Here is a 20,923-nt window from a genome sequence, read left to right on the forward strand (position 1 = left end):
GATTTTACACAAGCAAATTTAACCCCTGCAGAGCACACAACTTGCCTTATGTTAGGAAGCTGGGAAAGCAATATTAATGTTCAGTTCAGACAGCATCTCGTTTTGCTTTGTTTTGGACCTAGAACATTGCTCTCCTCGTTGCTTCAGTAAAAAAATATAACTTTTCTGCCCTGGGAACAAGGAACGAAGGGCTCTTGGTTAAAGCAGTTTCCTCAAGCATTCCCTGGATAATGCCAGTCTCCCTGTGGCATTCAGTGTTCTGAAAATGTCCCTTATCTGTGTACTTACGCAGTTCTGCTCCATATCTGTCAGCCAATTCCTTCTGTCCTTTCCAGGGAAGGCAAGAAGGACTGCCGATGGATCCAAACTCTACAATAGCCCAATGGCAGTTTCAGTGGATCTTCTTCCACTGCCAGGGTCTGTTGAAGTATCTTGAGGGGCACAGAGACCAAAGTTGAAAACCTTGTTCTTCTCTCCTCAATGGTTTGTTTAACTTCTTGCTGTTTCTAGTGTGAACAAACTCTTAATGCGAACTGGGAGCATCACAGATTTTTACAGATGCTTGAAGGCTGAGAAGAGATTGCCTATTTTTTTTTAGCCAAGCATTCCATCATAGACTGCAGTAACATTTAAAACATATTTATATTCCTAATTGCTTAGGAGTTGGCCACGTTTCCTATGCACTGTTTTACCAAAACCTTCATATAGCTAAGAAAAGTGTAAGATGTGTCCCACATAGCTCATAGAGTAGAAAGAAAGAACATTACCCTGTGGTTGGTCACAACAGAGAGCCTCTACAGGCAATCTAAGCTCCATAGTTTGGCCAAATTTTATGTTTCTTGTGCTAGTTAACTGGAAGGAGGCAATGCCACCTGGCTGAGTAGGTCTCCATACCACTGCCTCTCTTGTTTTTTTTTTTTTATGTGCCATATCAGAGGTGTAGGCAGACACCAACATGATAACTGTGTGAGTTCTGACATTCCTGAGAGAAATGGGAGCCTGGGGATCAAACCTGCATGGAGGATCACACTGCTGCACAGCATTTCAAACATGTTGCTACTGTTGTTTTAAGCTGAGTGTTACCAATCAACTTCAAAATGAACTTTAGGCTTGCTTCTAATCAATTACTTTAAGAAAAATACAAAATATACAAAACATAGATTTCTGTTGCATTTAAAGGGAGAAAACAGAAAAAAACCCAAAGCTTGACAGTGCATGGGTGAGCGAACTTGGTCAAAGGGCATTAATTTCCTTTAAGCAAAGATGGCGTGATGCTTACACAGAAGCCTGGGGAATATTTATAGGCTGACCACTACATGAATTTAAGGCAAGCACCCAAACTCTTAGAAGCGGCTCAAGATGTTTCACTACAACGCCTCTGCCCCTAGAAGTATGTGTGAAAGTTTGCAGCGTTCAGAGGTGAACTTGCATGCATACATTAAGGTAGGATAAATTCCACTTACATGGCATTACATGAAGCTGCAGCGGAGGATTCATGTCATGGGTTTCACTAGGAACAGGCTTTGCCTCTTTGGCTTCAGAAGACGCTGTGGGAAGCAGCAAGAGAAGGAAGCAACGAAAGAGGGAATGTATTTGCCTAGTTTCAAGGCACAGACAAGTTTCTGGGGCAAGTCAGACTTGGTCAAACCTCTACCACACATCCACAGGCATCATGTTCCATTTCTGGATATTGTGACCAACCCTGGATCTCTCCTCACCAGAGGGTCGGAGCACTGGGGTTTTCCCAGCAGGCTGGGGTACAGGTTTCCTCACAGAGCAATGAACCACTGGCCTCAAGCCAGCCGTGAGGGTGAAGCTGGCTCCCACGTCTTTTCTGGGAACAGCGAGGGAGGAAAATCCGCTTTACCGGGGTCAAGCATACTTGAAAGCAAACGCCAGCAACCAGGTGTGGGAAGGGCGGGAGATGCGCTGTCGAAGGGTGCGCATCCTCAGGGCAAACCAAACTGGGCAAACGTTGTGACTGTCCTTTTTAGTTTCCAGCCACGCCAGCTCCCGGCTCACCCCCAGCAGCTGGCCGGCCCTGCCTCGCCACAGGCCAGGGCGGCCTCACGGCTTGGCCTGCTGTGCTTCCCAGTGCCAACGTGCCCGGGAAACGTGCCTGGCCTGACGAGGGAGGCCGAGAACCGAGGCAAAGAGGAGGCCGCTTGGGGCTGGCAGTTCATTTTAAAAAAAAAATGTCTGTATTATTAGTTATTGATAAACTTTTCCCAGGAGTTTCTACGCTTACAGAGATGACCCTCCCTGCCGAACGCAACAGCACCCTCCGAAGCTGCCGAGCACCCTGAGTGAAGAGCTGCTCCCCTGACCCGCAGCTCGCCGGCCTGTGCCGGTGCGGGACGGCGACGCCTCGCCCCCCGTATTTAGTAGGGGCACCCCGTTCGCCTCCATTCCAACGCCGCACCTGCCGCCCTTAGTCAAGATGGCCTCCGTGACGCCACAGCCTCGCCATGTTTGGTAGGGTCGCGGCGCTTCCCCTCCTTCATAACAGCGCGTAGGGGTGCCCTTAGCCAAGATGTCGGCGGAGCCTCGCCGGGGGAGGGCGGGGTGTGCTGGTGCCGCCATCTTGCCTGCGGGCACCCCGTACCGCTGAGCTGGCCTTGCCGGGCGCGCGGGGCCTGCCGGGACAGAGCGGCGGCGGGGAGCGGCGCGGCACGGGCAGGTGGGCGCTGCGGGGGGTCCCCGGGGGTCCCCGGCCCAGGTGGCCGTGCTCGGGGACTTCGGGTGGGGGCGTCCCCTGTGAGCGGGGGCTGTGGGGGTCAGTGGTGTCCCCTGTGAGGGGGCTGGGGAGGGTCAGTGTTGTCCCCTCTGGGGGTCAGTGGTGTCCCCTACAGCGGTGCTTGCGTGGGGATCAGCAGTGTCCCACAGAGCAGCGCAGGGGCTCAGCGGCGTCCCCTGTAGCTTTGCCTGGGCGGGGGATCGGCAGTGTCCCCCGGGGCCGTGCGGAGGGTGCTGGGGCCTGGTGGTGTCCCACAGGGCAGGGCTGGAGTCAGCCGTGTCCTCCGGGGCTGTGCGGAGTGTCAGCAATGCCACCTGTAGCAGTGCAGGGGGTCAGTGCTTTACCCTGTGGCAGTGCTGGGGATCAGTGGTGTAGGGGTCAGAGGTGGCCCCTATGGCTTTGGTGGGGACCTGTGTTGTCCTCTGTATGCTTCCTGGTGAAGGGCTGGGGATCTGTGGTGTCCCCTATAGCACTCGTAGGGAGCAGCAGCATCACCTATAGCTTTGCTGGCAGGAGTGGGTCAGCAGTGCACCCTATGAGCAGATCCCATGCAGAAACTGGAGTACTACCACTACTCATCTGCTGAGGCTTTGGAAGGGTCCATCCTCTCCTGGACAGGGCCTTTGGGACCTCCCCACTGCTGGGACAGGCCCTGGAGGTCACTGAGGGACTGGGGCTGGAGGGCCCTACGCTGGTGGTGAAGCTGGCAGATTAGGCAGGCACTGGTCCCTAAACCAGCCTTACACAGTCCTCCTTCCTACTGTCCCAACCCCAAAGGAGGGCTGCAGCCTGTGCCAAACGCATTCAGGCAATTGGGGCTTGGCCCGGGGCAAGGGAGTGGCGCTGGGCTGCACTTGGAGGAACAGGGAGTAAATTTGCACTGTGGTTGCGCTGCATACCTGAGATGTCAGGTGTTTATCTTGCTGTTCTGATGTGTGGGATCTTTTACAGAGCAGCTCAGCTCTGACTTTTACACTGCCAGACCCATTTTTGGTGGGGGTGTGTTCCTGAACCCTTCTGTTTGTCTGTCCAGAGGTGGGGGTGGAAATACAGGGCAATGCTCACGAGCTTGATTTACACCATTAATAGCAAGGGCAAAGAAAATGGTGATGTGTTTGGAGGTCTGTAGGAAAATGTTACATCAAAACCTCTCCTCCTCTGGGGGAGGTGATGCTTCTGATTTTTCATGCCTGTGGCCCTCCTGAATCTCCCACCTGCAGTGAGGACCAGAAGTAAGGTAATCCTGGAGCATCTGCAGCTGGAGGTGAACCTCTGAGTTTCCTTGGCCAGAGCAGGTTGTGCTGCTGCTGCTTTTGGCTCTGTGAGTTGCTGCCAGTGCTGTGTGGTGTTTGTGGGCTGGATTTGACAGACGAGTTTTTCAGAGACATCAAAGGTAACAATGGCCTGGGAGGTCTTGTTCACATCTTACTCTGAAGAGTTTAGTAAGGCAATACAGAGAGTGACTTCCCTGGTGTGTTGGGGATGTCCCTTCTTGAGTCTTTTCTGAAGTCTACTGAACTCTCAATTCCTCTCTTACTGGGAGTGGGACATGGTGCCATGCACAGACAGTGTCTAAAATCACCAAAGACCTTTTTTTTGACTTTTTTGTCATGTACTCCTTTCCCTCTGTAAGCAGGGCAGGCTGGCAACCAGGTGACATTTGTGACGAGTGTTTTGGTCTCAGACTTGGCCTCCTTTTCTCCCCCCAAAGTTTTAGCCAAAGGCTTCAGGATGTGTTGTAAATCTGACCTCTTTTCCTTTTACCACAGGCAGCATTGCCTTGAGGCCATCCTGCAGCTGAGCGGGTATTGGGATGTTAAATGTGGATCACAAGAAAAAAAAATTGCATTCTGGCTTTGAGTGTCAGATTTCCTTGTTTCTTCATTGGATTTGGTGGGGTTTTAATTGTCTGGGATGTTGATGAGAGCGCTGGACGGAAGAGATTAATGTAGTCATATGGTTCATTTGTTAATGAGATTAACTCATTAAAACACATTGGTTTTATCCTGCAATGTCTTGTGCCTCATGTAGTTGATCTGCTGACCTCCTTTGCAGGACTGTTGTCCAAACAGGCGACTGCTGCTTGAATGTGTGTTGCTTATGTCCTTTCAGAGCTTCTGCAGTCCCATGGCGACGTACCTGGAGTTCATCCAGCAAAATGAGGAGCGCGATGGAGTGCGTTTCAGCTGGAACGTGTGGCCCTCCAGCAGGCTGGAGGCCACAAAGATGGTTGTCCCTCTGGCCTGTCTTCTGACTCCACTGAAGGAGCGTCTTGACCTGCCACCCGTGCAGTATGAACCGGTGCTTTGTAGCAGGCTGACTTGCAAAGCGGTGCTCAGCCCCCTCTGGTATGAATTTATTGTCTGGGGATGTTAAGAGGGGCTGGATAGTACCTAGTTTTTATCTGAACTTCACTACTTCCTTATTCCCCTTTTTCTCTGCCTGGTGCCTGGCAGCCTCTTTCATTTAGATGTGGTGGATATGTTAAAATCCATGTGTGCCTAATGAGATATGTTGAATGCCAGCCTGTTACTAGAGGTGCCAGAAACAGAGGAGAGAGGAGTGCCTTTGGGGAGGCTGTTAAGGCAGAGATGATATGGAAATGGCCAGTCCTCTTACCATCCCAGAGAATTTTGTGGTGAATGGTGAAACTTAGAATAAACAGAGATGCCGATTATACTGATACTGTCCTCTGGGCTGTGATGCGCACTTGGTTTCCTGCTTCCTACACATCCTACTGCTTGTAGATCAGTTCCAGTATGAGCATCAAGGTTTTCTTTAAGTTTTGCTGGGAATTTAAGAGGAATAATCTCAGTCCCAAAATCATGTGATGATCATACATAGTTGGAGCATAGCGTTGGGCTGAGAAGCAGGAGGGAAGGACAATAAGAGGAAGTAAGAAGAGATCAAGCCCATGAAATAAGAATATGGCCAGGCTTTACTGCACCAGCAGTTACAGGATGTTGTAACGGGCTGAGGAGCGTAAACTCTTTGGGGCAGGGAACAGCTTATTTGTTCAGTGTTTGTGCAGGATCTGGGTGAGTGGCTCCTGCTGCTCTGTGGCTGGAGTACTTGTGTGCTACAGCTGTACAAACAATGAGATGACTGAGATAAGCCCAAGTGTAGTGAAAGAATCATTAGATCCAAGTCTTTGTCTGCCAAAGGCTAAGCTCCAGAGAGCTGTCAGTGGTCCCTCATGCTGACAAACCTGGAAGTGGCAGGGCTGGATGAGCTGATGGACTTTCTGGCAATAGAACAAGAGTCTGAATCCCTAAAACTCTTGTCGTTCAAGTTGGAGTGTCTGATAATCTGTTGCTTCCTCAGTGCTGTGAACCAGCATAGGTAATTGTGAAGCCGCGCTGTAAAATTGTTCCTATAGTTGTACTATAGCTTCATCTTTCCCTTGCAGCCAAGTTGACTATCGGGCCAAACTCTGGGCTTGTAACTTCTGTTTTCAGAGAAATCAGGTAAGTTGGAAAAAGCATCAGCCCTTCCATCTTTTCAGTGAACACTTTATTGATGGCCTCCCCGGCAAAGGATGTTAAGCATAGATTCCACTTTCCTATTTTCAGATTGTCTATTTTCAGTTCAGTTTTGCCAGTGATTTTACCAGCATGCAGGGCATAGGAAGGAGATAAAAATGCTATTTTGTCCCATGTGTTTCCGGTGTGTTTTTGCACTTGACGTTTACTGTTCTTGTCAAGTATGAAATTAATTAGATTTGAGTAGACTTTTGCCATCAGAAACTGTCGCATGGCTAAATGAATTTCAGGTAATGCGTAGTTGCTGTTTTAGTCCTCCCTTTTATTTACACTGGATTCAGCAGCTGTCTGTACTGCTGGCCACTTGGCATCTGTGCTTAGGAAAACAGCAGCATGGCTCTCTTGTCATGAGTTCATCAGGTTGGTGCAGTGGCAGTAAATAAAGAGTTGAATAACCACATCAAGAGCAGGGCAGTCTCTCAGAGGAGAGCCCTACATTTCTGTCCTGCAACTTCCTTGTCCTAATTTTTTGTTCTCTTTTTCAGTTCCCTCCAGCATATGCAGGCATATCCGAAGTCAATCAACCAGCTGAGCTTATGCCTCAGTTTTCAACAATTGAATATATAGTGCAGGTAAATGAATCATAGGCAAGTTTGAAGCCCCCAGAATTGTCTTGTTTGTGACAGCTTACGTATGTATTAGATTTACTTAAGATAATGCAAATAAATAACATTTCTGCAAGGTGCTTAAGATAGAGCTTGTTTTATTCCTTGGCTGGAGGCATTATAAAGTGTCACCTGGCGTATGCACGAGCCTAGTAAATCCATCTCTTTCCACATTAGCGAGGTCCGCAGACACCATTGATCTTCCTGTATGTTGTCGACACATGCTTGGAAGAGGAGGACTTACAGGCGCTGAAGGAGTCCCTCCAGATGTCCCTAAGTCTGCTGCCTGCCAGTGCTCTGGTGGGGCTTATCACTTTCGGCAGAATGGTCCAGGTTCACGAGCTGAGCTGTGAAGGGATTTCCAAGAGCTATGTGTTTAGGGGCACAAAGGACCTGACAGCTAAGCAAATACAGGTATGTCCGGCCATCTCTTAGGCCAGTGGCTTGTTCCTGTTAGCTCTGTTGATACCACTGCTGATCTTTCAAGCTCTAGGCTCTCGGGGAGGAAAGAGGCTTCAGTGCTCTTAAGTTAGCCTGTTTCCCTCCCAATATCCGTCCTGTCTTTTTGCCTTTGTAAATTCCTTGGAAGCTTGTCCAAGATAGAGTTTGTGTATCTCACATAATGGACCCATTGATCCATTCCTAATGGGAGTTCAAAGATTAATAATTTTACAGATTTTAATGTATTTAACGCTACAGTATTGCAAGCCTCAGGGTATATTGCTTGACAGCAAATAATATGTTTAGTGTTTGAATAGTACATCTCCTCTGCCTCCTTTTTTCTATTCTTTAGGATATGCTTGGGCTTTCAAGGCCAGCTGTCCCCATTCAACAGGGAAGACCTCTTCAAACTCCAGAGCAACCTGCTATTTCAAGCAGGTAAGCAGCACCAGCACAGCAGAAGAGCAAGGCAGATGTTTTATGCCCCTTAAGGGTCACGCTTCTAAACCTGGGTTTCCCAAGAGGAGTCTTTGTAAGAAGATTTAAATGGTATTGTCTTTTTGCAGTTATTTCCCTACATCAAGTGATATGTATGGATGGGATTTACTAGAGCTGCAGGCAATGTATTAGACTTTTATAGTATCTCGGTTTTGTGGTTGCAAGAACCTGATTGTCATTCAGGCTAGATTTCTACTTGAAAAACACAGAGTAACTGTCTTCAGAAAGCATATTGCTCAGGAGTTGTTTGGAGCAAGGGCCTGTCTTTTTGATTGACCACCCAAAGAGAGGGCTTGGTCTATGCACAAGAATCCTACATACCACCTCCTACCCCCTGATCCAGCAAGTCCAAAAAAGATTGACAGGCAAGCAGTGACCTCTAAACTGAAAGGACTTATAAGCAGGAAAATATTTCATTTTAATTTTTGCAGGTTTCTGCAGCCAGTACATAAGATCGACATGAATTTAACAGATCTGCTTGGAGAACTGCAAAGGGACCCATGGCCAGTGACGCAGGGAAAGAGGCCTTTACGTTCCACTGGAGTAGCTCTTTCGATTGCTGTTGGCTTATTGGAGGTACTCTTAGTGCTGTTTTTTATTTGCGATGAGCTGGTCAAAGTAAGCACCTGGCAGTCTTTGCTGAGATGTGCAGGTGTCAGTCCAGCTTGGTCTGTGGCCCAGTTATGTTGGGCTGCAGGGGTGCAATTTGTCTCTACTGACATTTGACATGAATTAGCACCAGCTGGTGCAGAGTGGGCTGGGAGTTTACATGTAAATGGTAAAATATGCAGGTGTTTAAAGGTCTCTGATTCTCCTGTGTATCGCCACGTGGAGGTGAGGCTATTCACTCGGTTTGTCTGAGAGTCATCTTGGATACAGTAACTAAAGATGTAAGTAAAAAGAACAGAAACTGCCTGCTTCCTGTTATGAAGACATGAAGCTTGACGTAGCTTGAGACTAAACTTGAGAGTGCTGTGACTGTCAGGAAGTGCATCGCTATTAATCAAGGCAGTCTGTAGCAGAGACAGGTCCCTAATGACATTGCAGAAACATATGCAGACACTTCTCTAAAAAAAGCATTGTTGCCATTTAATCAGTCTCTCTCTTTTTCCCCCCCTTTTTTATTTCACTCTCTCCCTGATATAAGTCTTTATTTTTATTTTAGGGCACATTTCCAAACACAGGGGCCAGAATAATGCTTTTTACAGGTGGGCCACCAACACAAGGACCGGGCATGGTGGTAGGAGATGAACTGAAAACACCCATCCGTTCGTGGCATGACATAGAGAAGGACAACGCAAGGTTGATGAAGAAGGCCACCAAAGTAGGTGCTAGTGCCTGCTGGGTGTGTTTAAAAACAAAAACTTAATGTTGTGTCAGAACACTAAATGGAGGGGAGAGGACATAACACAAACCTACGTACAGTGCTGTGTTGACAGCTGCTCAATGTCCTTCTCCAGGGAGCAAACATATTCCATTATCTTGATGTGGGAACAGTATGTCCCGATATTTGCATGGTTGTCCTTGAAGTGCCTGAGCCTTTTGTGCATGTTAAATTGTGAGAATGGTCAAGGGAAGGCTAAAAAAGACTTCCTCCTAGTTACTTCTCCACCTTCTGAGAGAAAAAAGTATTTCAGTGTTGTTTCTTAGCTGATGGTGAATGGAGAGTTTGTTCGTCAACATTATTGTATCTTCTGGGGACGAAAAAACCTGCCTTCCAAGAATTGGTCACTTCCAGAAAGCCTCCTTTATCTTCCTGGCGTATGAAACAATAGTTAAAGTAGTTTAAATGTCAGGCATGAAATGTGCCTGTCAGCTTAGAGGAAGCAGTATGACACCTGTTCTCTTAACAATCACCTTGGAAACCTTTGGGTTTCCACTAAGTTATCACAGACAAAGATCCCATGCAATTCATGCACTCTCTGTATTTGTGACATGCAACTCAAACTCATCCAAATGTAAACATCCTAGAGGGAGAAGCATGCTCCAGCAGAGAAGTAAGAGCAAACTTAGTTACTACAGCACTGGTAGTTGCTTCATTTTACCTTGTGTTTCACGTGTTGGCCTCAGCTGGAGAGCAGTAGAAAAATTGCCCATTGCAGCATCCTAAACACTGTGTATGTTTTCTCCAGCACTACGAGACTCTGGCTAATCGCACTGCAGCCAATGGGCATTGCATCGACATCTATGCCTGCGCCCTGGATCAGACTGGACTGCTAGAGATGAAGTGTTGTGCAAACCTCACTGGGTATGTTCACAGCAGGAGAGCACAAAGTTGGCACCTGTATTTTTTTTTTTGGAGGGGGAGAATGGTTCAGAAAGCAGTTAAGTTTGCTGTTGGGGCAAAAGGATGAGATTTTCATCATTATATTCTAAACTGTGGTTTGAATTTGCCAGGAGTTATACGGCAAACCTCCCCTGATCCCAGTCCAGGTTTCTGAAATCTCAAAACAGCATGTGAATTAGCACTGCTGGTAGAAAACTCTATGTCCTGCTTTGAGAAAGGTATTCTAAAGCATGGTGCAACCTGTGTTTTGCAAATGCCTTCTGCCTCCTTGGCAAGTATCCTTTCCCGAGTTTATGGGATAGAGAGGCTGTGCTTTGTGGTGTGTGCATGACTGAAGTGCCATCAGAAGAGCAGCATGTCAGGCATGGTGGGTAGAAGCTTTCCTTGTATGGGCCAGATTTTCTCTGGTTAACAGCTCACTTGCGCTTTCTCCAGGGATTCTTGGCTTCTCTGGATCTAGTTTTAAGTGACTTCTCCAAGGGGTAAATATCTGTGTTCTATATTGCTGAAAATCTTATGGTCTCTGTGAGGAAGGCTGTGTGCTAAACCGGGCCTTCTGGGGACTCGGCATGTCTTATTGGCTATTACAATCTGCTGTGTCTAGGGAGTCAAAGGATGGTTGAGGAAATGGAAGGTATTTGTAAATAATCACATAATACTCAGTAAGCAGAAGAGAGATTGTTTGACCCTTTGGTTGCATTACTAAGCTCCATCTGATCAGGCCTGGGTTTACCAAGGCACTTGGGGGGAGGCACAGCACAGACCCATGCACCTGCCCTCGTGCTGCAGTGGTGCAGCCATCCTGTCTGTAGTGGGGGTGGTTCCAGCCCTGCTCAGGGAAAGCAGGCTGAGCAAACCTCTTTCCTGTGTTGAGATATTTCTAACTGGTGGAACATGAGCATTTTTAAGGCAGCTAAAGGGATGGCAAGAAATACAGTTGAGAAAGCAAGCTGGCAAAGATGGAGCATTAACTTGTCTGGCTTTGGAGAGGATGTCCATGAATCTGCGTTCCCTGATGTGAATTCTAACTATGCAAAGGCATGCTTTTAAAACAGTGTTCTGCATGCATTTGCATGCATGAAAGTTTTGAGGGGACATATACTTTGTGCTTTATTTCTAGTTCCCAGTTGCTTCAGTTCCCTTGTGTATCATTTTTTCTTTCTCAGAGGACACATGGTGATGGGGGACTCCTTCAACACTTCTCTCTTCAAGCAGACCTTCCAGCGGGTATTTAACAAAGGGTTCAACGGAGAATTTCAGATGGCTTTTGGTGCAAGTTTGGACGTGAAGGTGAGAGATTAGTTTCATTGGATGACATTAACTGGGAAATACAAGTGCTATTCATTCAAAAGTCGATTAAGTGTCTGGGGTGTAGAAAATTCTACATGTTTGAGGTCAGCCATAGTGCCTGCTTTGGGAGAGTGGTGGGATTTTTGTTTGGAAACTTATTAAGTTTGTGTGTGTTTGGTTTTGTTTTGTTTTTAAAAAAAAACCAGCTGAGCTCAACCTCTTCTCACTCAGCAACGAACATTTCATACTCTTCCGTGGTCACTATAAATATGTCTTCATTATTAAAATGTGACTTATGTAGATTCTCTTACGTTCACTAATTGTAGCAGTAGGTGATCTGGGAAAGTACTCAGAGGTGCTTTCCCTGACAGCCATGTGTATGCATCATCTGATCAAAGCTGAGCAACTGACTTAGTCTGTGTGTATTCTATGTGACTTACTTCATTTAAAAAAAAAAAACAAACAACAAAACAAACAGCTTTTTTTACCTTGTTCTAGACCTCTAGGGAGCTGAAAATTGCAGGAGCTATTGGACCATGCATATCCCTGAATGCGAAAGGGCCATGTGTCTCTGAAAATGTAAGTTTCTGACATGGAAAAATCTTTAATAAAGAAGTAAATAAACAGTGCAAAGTTTATGTCTAGCCCTACAGCTTACCTAGAACGTCAGAGTTTACAAGGAAAACAACAATTTGGCAACATCCGTATGAAAAAACAGTCTTTCCTAGACTAAATTCTTGCCCCATAAGGCTTTCTTTTAACTGTATGTCCTTCAGTAACTTCACACCCAAAAGATAAGAAATGTAGAAGGCCTGCCGTAACTTGTACCTCTGATCGGAATTTAACGTAAGCTTGCCTTATGTGCTGCTACAGATAAAAATGCTCCTTTCTTTTCAATGCTGTGCAGGAGCTTGGAATTGGAGGAACATCTCAATGGAAAATTTGTAGCCTGGATCCCAGCACAACTCTGGCCATTTACTTTGAAGTGGGTAAATCAGGTCAGTCCTGGCTTTTGTTTTGTTTTTTTTTTGGTCATGTGTTTTACACACCAAACTATTCGTTTGTAACAGGGCCAGGAAATGCAGTGACATCCCCTGTGTTGCAGATGGATGGTGCCAAAGAAATAGTCTCAGAGGTTGTTTTCATATGCATAAATTGTGTAACATTTTTGTTCTGTACAAAACCTGCATTCTTTACTTGTCTTCTTCCTATAGTATTTATATAACAAAGAAGAAATTGTCTTTTTGCCATTAGGTGTTGTGGAGAATAAAAGTATAAATACCTTCAAATTCTGGGAGAGTTAGTCCTCCAAGTTGTAATAACTTGATGGCTCAGAAGCAACTTTTGGCTGGGGAAGTTTCTGAGCCTGTGGCAGCTAGAAGCTAGGAAGGCCATGCCAAAGGAATTCTACTCCGCCTGTGTCTCTTTGTCTTCTCTGCTGCGTGGGCTTGTTACTGTTGGGAATAGGATGGTGGACTCACAGGACCTTTGCTCAGAGGTCGTTCTGCCATTCTTATGTTTGTTGCTATAGAGATAAGTTGCTGCCATCCTTTAAGGGACAAGCTGAGGAAGTGTCATGCACAATATTAAATGGACCCCGCACCACTTGACTCTGAGAGCTGCTGGAAAACACAACACTAACAGATGTATCTCTCTTCTCTGGTCCATGTCTAGTTTCTACTTACTCTGTGATTACTCAAGTGATGCCCTGAAGTTCCGTGTAGCGTACAGAGTTATGGAAAAGCCAGCCCATTTTGAAGGCTTACCTTGTTTCATTTGCAGCACAACGCACCGATACCTCAGGGAGGCAGAGGGGCAGTGCAGTTTGTCACTCAGTATCAACACTCCAGTACACAGAAACGCATTCGTGTCACCACCATAGCCAGAAAGTGAGTATCATCTCATGCCAGTTCTTTGGCAGAATGGCAGAAACTTAAGCTGCAGTCTGTGCTGGAACGTTTCTAGCTTTTTGATGCATGCATTGGCCACAGAGTATTTGGCACAGGGAGGCTGAATCTGGTTTAGGTTTTGCTGAAGGTGAATGTATGTAGCACTAACCCTTTACTAACCCTATAGCTGGGCAGATGCACAGAGTCAACTCCAGCATATAGAAGCTGCGTTTGACCAGGAAGCAGCTGCTGTGCTGATGGCACGACTGGGAGTGTACAGAGCTGAATCTGAGGAGGGACCTGATGTTCTGCGATGGCTGGACAGACAGCTGATCAGACTGGTAAGACCAATAGACTGCAGCTGGATGTGTTCTTGATTTTAGTAAAAATGGTCTCTGGAAATGAAAACGCCATTCTTTTTCCAGATTGACTTTCTTTATTTGTGCTCTGATCACAGTCCCATAGTTGTTTAAAGAAGCGATAGTGAAACACAGAATAATGCAGGTGGGAAGGGACCTCTGGAGGTCTCTAGTTCAACCTCCCTCCTCAAAGTAGAGCCAGCTTTGAAGTTAGAGCAGGTTGCTCCAGGTCTTGTTCAGTTGAGTTTTGAAGATCTCCAAAGATGGAGTTTCTCTTGCTTCTCTTGACAACCTGTTCCAATGTTTGATCACAGTCATGTGATTTCTTTCCTCCTTTTTGCTTTTCCTTCTTTCTCCCACCCCCATCAGAATTTGCATTTCTCCAGCTACCCATTGGGTAGTTGTAGACAGTGATATGACTCCCTGATCCCACTCCTCACCAGGCTGAAGAAATCCAGCTTCTTCAGCCTCTCTTTCTACATGAGGTGCTCCAGCCCCTGACAAGCTTGGTGGCCTCTGTGAAACTCAGTCCAGTATATCCATGTCTGTCTTGCACTGGGGAGCCCAAAACTGGGCACAGCATTCAGATGTGGGCTCGCTGGTGCCAAGTTCAGGGCAGTAATCACTTCTGCAACTTCATACTGTCTTTCTTTGAATTTCACAAGCCTGAATTGCCTAAATTGGCTCTGGCTTTGTCTAGACACCCATGGGTAGTTCATACTAACAGATGTGGCACATCAGACACTGAAAAAACAGGGCCAGTATCCAATAAAGATCTGAGCACCAAAACACACATGGGCATGCTGCATGCTGATATGATTGAAATGATTGTGGAGTCATTTATAGTTAAATTGCTAAAACCATTGATGCTTCTTATTTTCAGTGAAGCAGTTAGTGAAATTCCAGTCTGCTACTGCTCTAGAAGGAAGTAGAGTTGCTGCAGAAGTGTTTCATAGTGTATAAAGCAGCTTAGGTCTAACATAGTATCCCTGATTTAATGGAAAAAAATGGGTAGTACTAGAAGCACTATTTCTTTCATTCTTAGATAATTTCAAATCTAGATTTAATATACATATAAAAATAGATAAATAGATCAAATCACCATTCTCATTCCAGTAAGATACAGAAACCACTGACTTAGAGAAAAATAGCCTGTAAATTTTATGTTACTTGTTATTGTCACGTTCATGCCTTGGTTGCTGTTTAAAAACCACCTAAAGAACACTCTTCCAAAAAAAAAAGTGTTAACTTGAAAAAAAAGAAAGAAAAGAAAAGAAAAAAGGAAAAGAAAAAAAAAAAAGAAAAAAGGGAGAGAGAGAAATAACCAAAGTATCCATTTTGCTTCCAACAGTGTCAGAAATTTGGACAGTACAACAAGATGATCCCAACTCCTTCAGATTGTCAGAATCATTTTCTTTGTATCCCCAGGTAAGACCTTCACTTCCCACAGCTGTGGGAAAAGTGTGCAAGGGTGAGTGACAGTGACGATAAAACATCTTGTACCATTTATCAGATTCGAGAAGGGAGGTACAGATGCTTTTTTAATTTGGTGGGCTGGTCCTGTAGTTCAGTGCTGCAAATGACTGATAAGGGAAGTACTCTGAGGAGTTAATAAGGGGTGGACTTTTTTCAAAGAATTCACTGTTCAGAAAGATTGGACGTGTGTGCAGAAGTTTTGGCAACTTGCTGACATTTCTCTTCTTACTCATCTTTCTGGTGCAGTTCATGTTCCATCTGCGGCGCTCCCCATTCCTGCAGGTCTTCAATAACAGTCCAGATGAATCTTCTTATTACCGTCACCACTTTGTTAGGCAAGATCTGACCCAGTCTCTCATTATGATCCAGCCTATCCTTTATGCTTATTCTTTCCATGGGCCTCCTGAGGTGAGTCAGTGTTCAACAGGAAGAGGTGGATCAATCCCAAATAAAGAGTATTCAGTCAGAGTAACACTATTTCAGCAAAAAGGCCTCTATTTATATATATTTTTAATCAAGGTAATTATTAAAGGATGAGATGGGGCAATATAAAATATGAATGTGTTTCAGTAAGCTTACCGTTTTGATTAAAAAAACCCAAACAAAACCACCAACCCCCCCACCCCTGCAAGACAACCTCTCCCCACTGCCAAGCCCCTGTCCCCCAGCATCTGGTGAATATTGTAGCTGTCAGTATCACTTTTGCTTCTCTGCTAGAGGTTGCCATTTCCACTGCGTTAAGTCAGCAAGCCTCAGCCCTTCAGGTCATAATCTCCCACCAGCTGCTTGTTTTCAGTTGCTAATGCAGCAGTGTTTAACTACGTGCAAGTATTCATGGACAGAACACGGATTCCCTTATACCTGACAGCTTCCTTTGAAAGGAGTGTGTCTGGCAAGAAATAAACGCAGAAGCTGCTGGAAACAGCAGCTTTGAAACCTCGTGGCAGCATTTGCCAGAGTTCACATGTTATTCCTTGTTATTCTTTGAGATACTTTTGTTCAAGAATAATTTCAAATAAAACTTGGAGAGCTATAGAAATTGCGCTTTCACATCCTGCGCTTCATACAGTAGCTGTTAACACTGCTGCTCTGGTTCAGTTGATGCCTCAGGAGGCTGACTGCGCTCTGCAAGGCATTCGTGTGGACTGAGCAGCCGTTGGTGAAGTCGCATCTGTATGGGCAGGGCTGAGCAAGATGTTTGGCCAACCATGAAGGTTAATACAGTTCTGAGAGCTTAGTGGCACCTGACTTTCTTCTTTATTTTCCCCAGCCAGTGCTTTTGGACAGCAGCAGTATTCTTCCTGACAGAATCCTACTGATGGATACTTTCTTCCAGATAGTTATCTACCTTGGTGAGGTACAGTGAAATACATTCTCTTTCTCTGTTTGCACTCCCTTCCTCCTGCCATGCATGCAGACAGTGTCACTGTTAGTATAAAAAGAGCTGCTGGCAAAGCCCACACTAGCATAATGACATCGTATACATGCTGCCAGTTTTAATACAATTTCCCCACTGTCCGAGTTAACATCCTGGAGTCACTAAGGATGTGTTCTGCACTGAGAAATAGCTGCCATGTTAGCTTGGTAATGAAGATGGTCCCTCACCATGCCTGGAAAAGGACAGAGAAACTTGAAACTAAGCAGGGCAGAGAGCTGCAGTTTGATTTTCAGATATGTGACGTACTTGGTTGCTGGGTTTTGACAATTACTGCTGCTCTTAAAGAAATCAGTTACGATTTTTTCCAATTTTTCCTTGTAGATATTGGAATTTTTTGACAGTTGCTCCTATATTCCTTCCATCATGACTGAGGTCACTCTGGCCGCTTTAGATACTGGCCGCTTTTGAACATCCAGATTTATACCCATATCCAAAGCCTTGGCTTTCCAGTGCCTCTTCAGTATGCAGACCTGTAGATCTATGTTTCAGTCCTGTCAGGTTTTGTAAGAGATTGATATGCTACTGTAGCTGCAGAATGGAAATGCCTCACACCCTAAAGTGGTTATGGGGTAAGGGATGAAGAGGAAGCTGGCTTTCCACTTTTTTCTCTGGAAATCTCCCTGTTCTTTGATGCTTTTTTCCCTCTCACATCCTTTACAGTCCTGCTTGGGGAGTGACCCTCATCCAGTTTCTTCTACCTAACTGTGGCATCAGATTGGAGTAGTTTCAATAAACCCGTCTTGGTTTATGGTCAAACATTCCTATTAGTGAAAACTTTTTGGGAGGCATCTTAACTGTTCCCTTTGTTTTTGAACTAAGCTACTTCATTTAATGACTGCTATTAGAATGCTCGAAGTTTGGCATGACAGTTTGAGGCAGCTCCATTATTAGTTCCCGACTTCACTCCATAGAAGATTTGTTCCCTTTGAGAAGTTAGCAGGGATACCCAATTGATGTGGCCAGGAGTTGAACGCTTGAGTCAACAATGACAATAAATCTTCCAGAGTTACCTTAAACAGTTTCTACCTTCTGTTGCAGAGCAAGACACTCAGCAACAGGGTAAAATTTAGACAAAAGAAGAGCAAAGTGTGTGGTCTGCGCATGTACAGAGCAATTGTTAGGTACATATTGTTAGGTACCTTGAATATCCTGTAAGGCAATGGCTGCTTCATTTAAGACCAAGTCAGATTCAAACTGTCAGTGATTTATAAATGCTTTGTGTTTCTATGTTGGTGCAGGCTGAAACATAAAGGCCTGAAGATCACTTTCAATGAATTGCTCTTGCACTGCGCAAACTGCTACCAGCTTTTGTGTTGAGTGCCTGTTCTTGAATTCAGGAACAGACAGAGACTAAATAATGTTACTGCCAGAGTAGTGGAAGTGTGCATTTGCCCTGGGCTCCATAAGCAGAGGTACATGTAACGTTCTGCTGCCTTAAGACGTGCAGGTTAAAAAGGGGAGGCTTGCAGACATCTCTACTATGTTCTCATTTCCTCCCTGTCCCGTCAATAGACTATTGCACAGTGGCAGAAAGCTGGTTACCAAGACATGCCTGAATATGAAAACTTCAAGCACCTACTGCAAGCACCACTGGATGACGCCCAGGAAATCTTGCAGACTAGATTCCCAATGCCGCGTTACATCCACACTGAACATGGAGGCAGTCAGGTAAGGAGGTTTATCGAAGAACTCTCTCTGTTGTTGAACAGAGCAAATACCTGTCTCTTTCTGCTTTACTAAAAGGATGGTTCTGTAAGTTAAGTACGGTGGTAATTTAACTCTTCAAAGTATAGAGCTTGCATATTTTCTCATGAGCTCTTACTACAACATTGTCTTTTAATAAGTCAGTCACTTGCTGGATATGCTTTTGAAATCTGAGGATGGAAAAAACCCTGAAAAAGCCAGCTTAATTTTCTTTTTATTCCCCAAAAAGGTGGGAAAGAAGTTATTTGGCTATGTATCTAAACTTACCCAAGACAAGGAGTGCAGTTAGCTTGCTAGGACAGTAAGTCACGCTGAATGATTGACCATCTGTTGCTTTATTCTCGGATGTTGAATGAAGATATAAAATAGTTCCTATTTTTGCTCTTCCTGGAATTGCAGTTGTGCTGTGCTTGTCTATGTCTGGCTTGTTTGTAGCAGTGAGGAGGCAGGAACTGATGCTCCAAAACAAAGATTTGGTATTAATTTCTGATGTGACCAACTTACACTGGTCCTCTGCTGACGTCTATTCTGAAGAGCGGATGAGGGCGTGTGAGGGGTGGTGCTGGTGACATGCCCATGTCGCATGGAACCAGAGCTGCCCTGCCAGGCGAGCACCACTTGCTGTAGCAGAGCACTCTGTGCCCCTTGGAGACAAGTTGTCTGTGGAGCAGGGCTGTTTCTGGACTTCAAACCTGTTTAAGTTAAACTTGTACCTTGCTTGCAAAAGCAGATGAACATCACTAGTCATGTATCTAAGGTGGTAAGAAGTCTTGAGGGAGCTGACAGGTCTGCCATTGTACATAACTATTTCTCTAATGTTCTGTCTTAATAGGCCCGGTTCCTCTTGTCTAAAGTGAACCCTTCTCAGACCCACAACAACCTCTATGCATGGGGACAGGTAAGCAATGGAAGAGCTGCTCGTGTTTGGGAGTGCTGTAAAAATGTACATTTACATATTTGTCTATGCAGTAGCCATCCTGTTTCACCATGTGGCCAGAAACCGTGAGCAGGTTACATTTGTCCTCTGTTTCCTATCTAAGAGCCTTTTGCAGACACATGTGATGGGATTTGAAAATCTTAGTGCTTTGTGCTGCAAGGAAACAAGGTTATTTCCAGGTACCAAAGGATCTGATAATGGAATTACCAGCTGAGACTGCAGTAATTGTAGCATCTAAAGGACACAACAATTTATTAGGTTTGTCTGTAAAGGTTAGGCAGGTTAGATTTTTATCCAACCTGCTTATTCAAGTCCATGGTTGTTGATAAGTAGTACTGGTGGGGAGCACTAGATGACAAGATGATCAGAATACAGTTTTCAAGCCTGCATAACTAAACTCATGTTCCTGTTCTTGTACTGGATCCCTCCAAGTTTTCAGCAAAATCCAGTTGACTTCGGGGCTTTTTCTCAATGGATCCAAGGAACGGCTGTCCAAATGGAAGTGCTGCCACAACAGCTCAGTACCTCAGCAGCTTGATGGCAGATGAGTGGTCTCCACAAGGACTGCTTTCCCCCTTTGATCTCCCTTCCTGTATCCCAGCTACACATGGGGTAAAGGCAGACCAGGAGAGCTTTCTGTGATGGCTGCTACTGAAGGAAGCAGCTAATTTGATGTAGAATATGCTCTTACAGGTTTCAGATGATGTGATGTAGAAATTTATCTTCACCCTTCCCTGTAAATGTGATTTAAAACTCTTTAGGTCACAGTTTATTTAGTATTCTGGAAAAAGTAACTAGCATATGTATACACCTAGATCTAATTTATCTGAGAATACTAGACTTTTATATCCTCTTTCTTTACCTTGTTTGTGTAGAGCTTTGAGCAGCAAAATTCCTAATCCTAAAGAAGAGACTTTCTTTTCTCCAGTAGTTCAGATTGCACTAGAGGATAGTGTCAATGCTGTTGCCAAAGAGTAACGTCTTTCCACTAGATATCTGTCCTTTGCAGGAAAAAAGGTGGTTGATTTACCAAGGCAATTAGTTCAGAGTGCTGACATCTGATTTGCTTTCAGTTAATCCCCAGTGTTAACAACGCTATTTTAGGCTCATTATTTCTTTATTTTTCTACAGGAATCGGGAGCTCCAATCTTGACAGATGATGTAAGTCTCCAGGTATTCATGGACCATCTAAAAAAGCTGGCAGTTTCAAGTGCATCATAACTTTGATCAAACGGAGAAGCAAGAACAGAAGATTTACATAGATCATGTTGACAACAGAAGTGGAGCAATTTATTTACATTTCCTTCTATTTTAGATTAAGGTTTTTAAGTATTAAATGAAATAAATATTCAGGGAGAGTTTTTTACTTGGCCCTTCTAGATACTAATTTATTTGTATTCCTTTTTGTCTATATTCTGTTTACTCCACACTTTTCATACATTGTACTTAGAGATCTAAGGATGTTTTAGCCAATACAGATTTTAATAGTCTCTAGGCTAATTTTTAATGCTGTGTGTTCTTAAGAGGTGTCTTTTAGCAACCAGGGACTGTATTAATGAAAAATAAAACTGGATAAGAGCATTACTATTTAGTGCTATCCCCAGTTCAGCTGTGTGAGCAATGGACTTGGCCTACCTCCTTTTCATTTTTGAACACTAACACTAGGGTACAAACATGCTAGTGAAAATAATTTCAAGGAGCTCCTAAAGGTGAGACAGTG

The 20,923-nt window shown here is 44.8% G+C and overlaps 1 protein-coding gene across 1 annotated transcript; it reads left to right on the top strand.

Moving 5' to 3' along the window:
• Positions 1–2,595: 2,595 nt before the first annotated feature.
• On the top strand, positions 2,596–20,746 carry SEC23B (SEC23 homolog B, COPII coat complex component). Its single transcript, XM_068417061.1, is given in 21 exon segments — positions 2,596–2,680; positions 4,850–5,085; positions 6,147–6,204; positions 6,765–6,851; positions 7,062–7,298; positions 7,678–7,763; positions 8,255–8,399; positions 8,989–9,147; positions 9,956–10,071; positions 11,277–11,400; positions 11,899–11,979; positions 12,308–12,385; positions 13,183–13,289; positions 13,477–13,630; positions 15,000–15,024; positions 15,027–15,076; positions 15,371–15,532; positions 16,395–16,481; positions 18,075–18,230; positions 19,099–19,164; positions 20,335–20,746. Coding segments are annotated over 20 exon segments (2,289 nt in total). The 5' UTR covers positions 2,596–2,680; positions 4,850–4,864; the 3' UTR covers positions 20,425–20,746.
• Positions 20,747–20,923: the final 177 nt, after the last annotated feature.

Source organism: Nyctibius grandis, chromosome 1 (assembly GCF_013368605.1).
Source record: "Nyctibius grandis isolate bNycGra1 chromosome 1, bNycGra1.pri, whole genome shotgun sequence".
Lineage (NCBI taxonomy): Eukaryota > Metazoa > Chordata > Aves > Nyctibiiformes > Nyctibiidae > Nyctibius > Nyctibius grandis.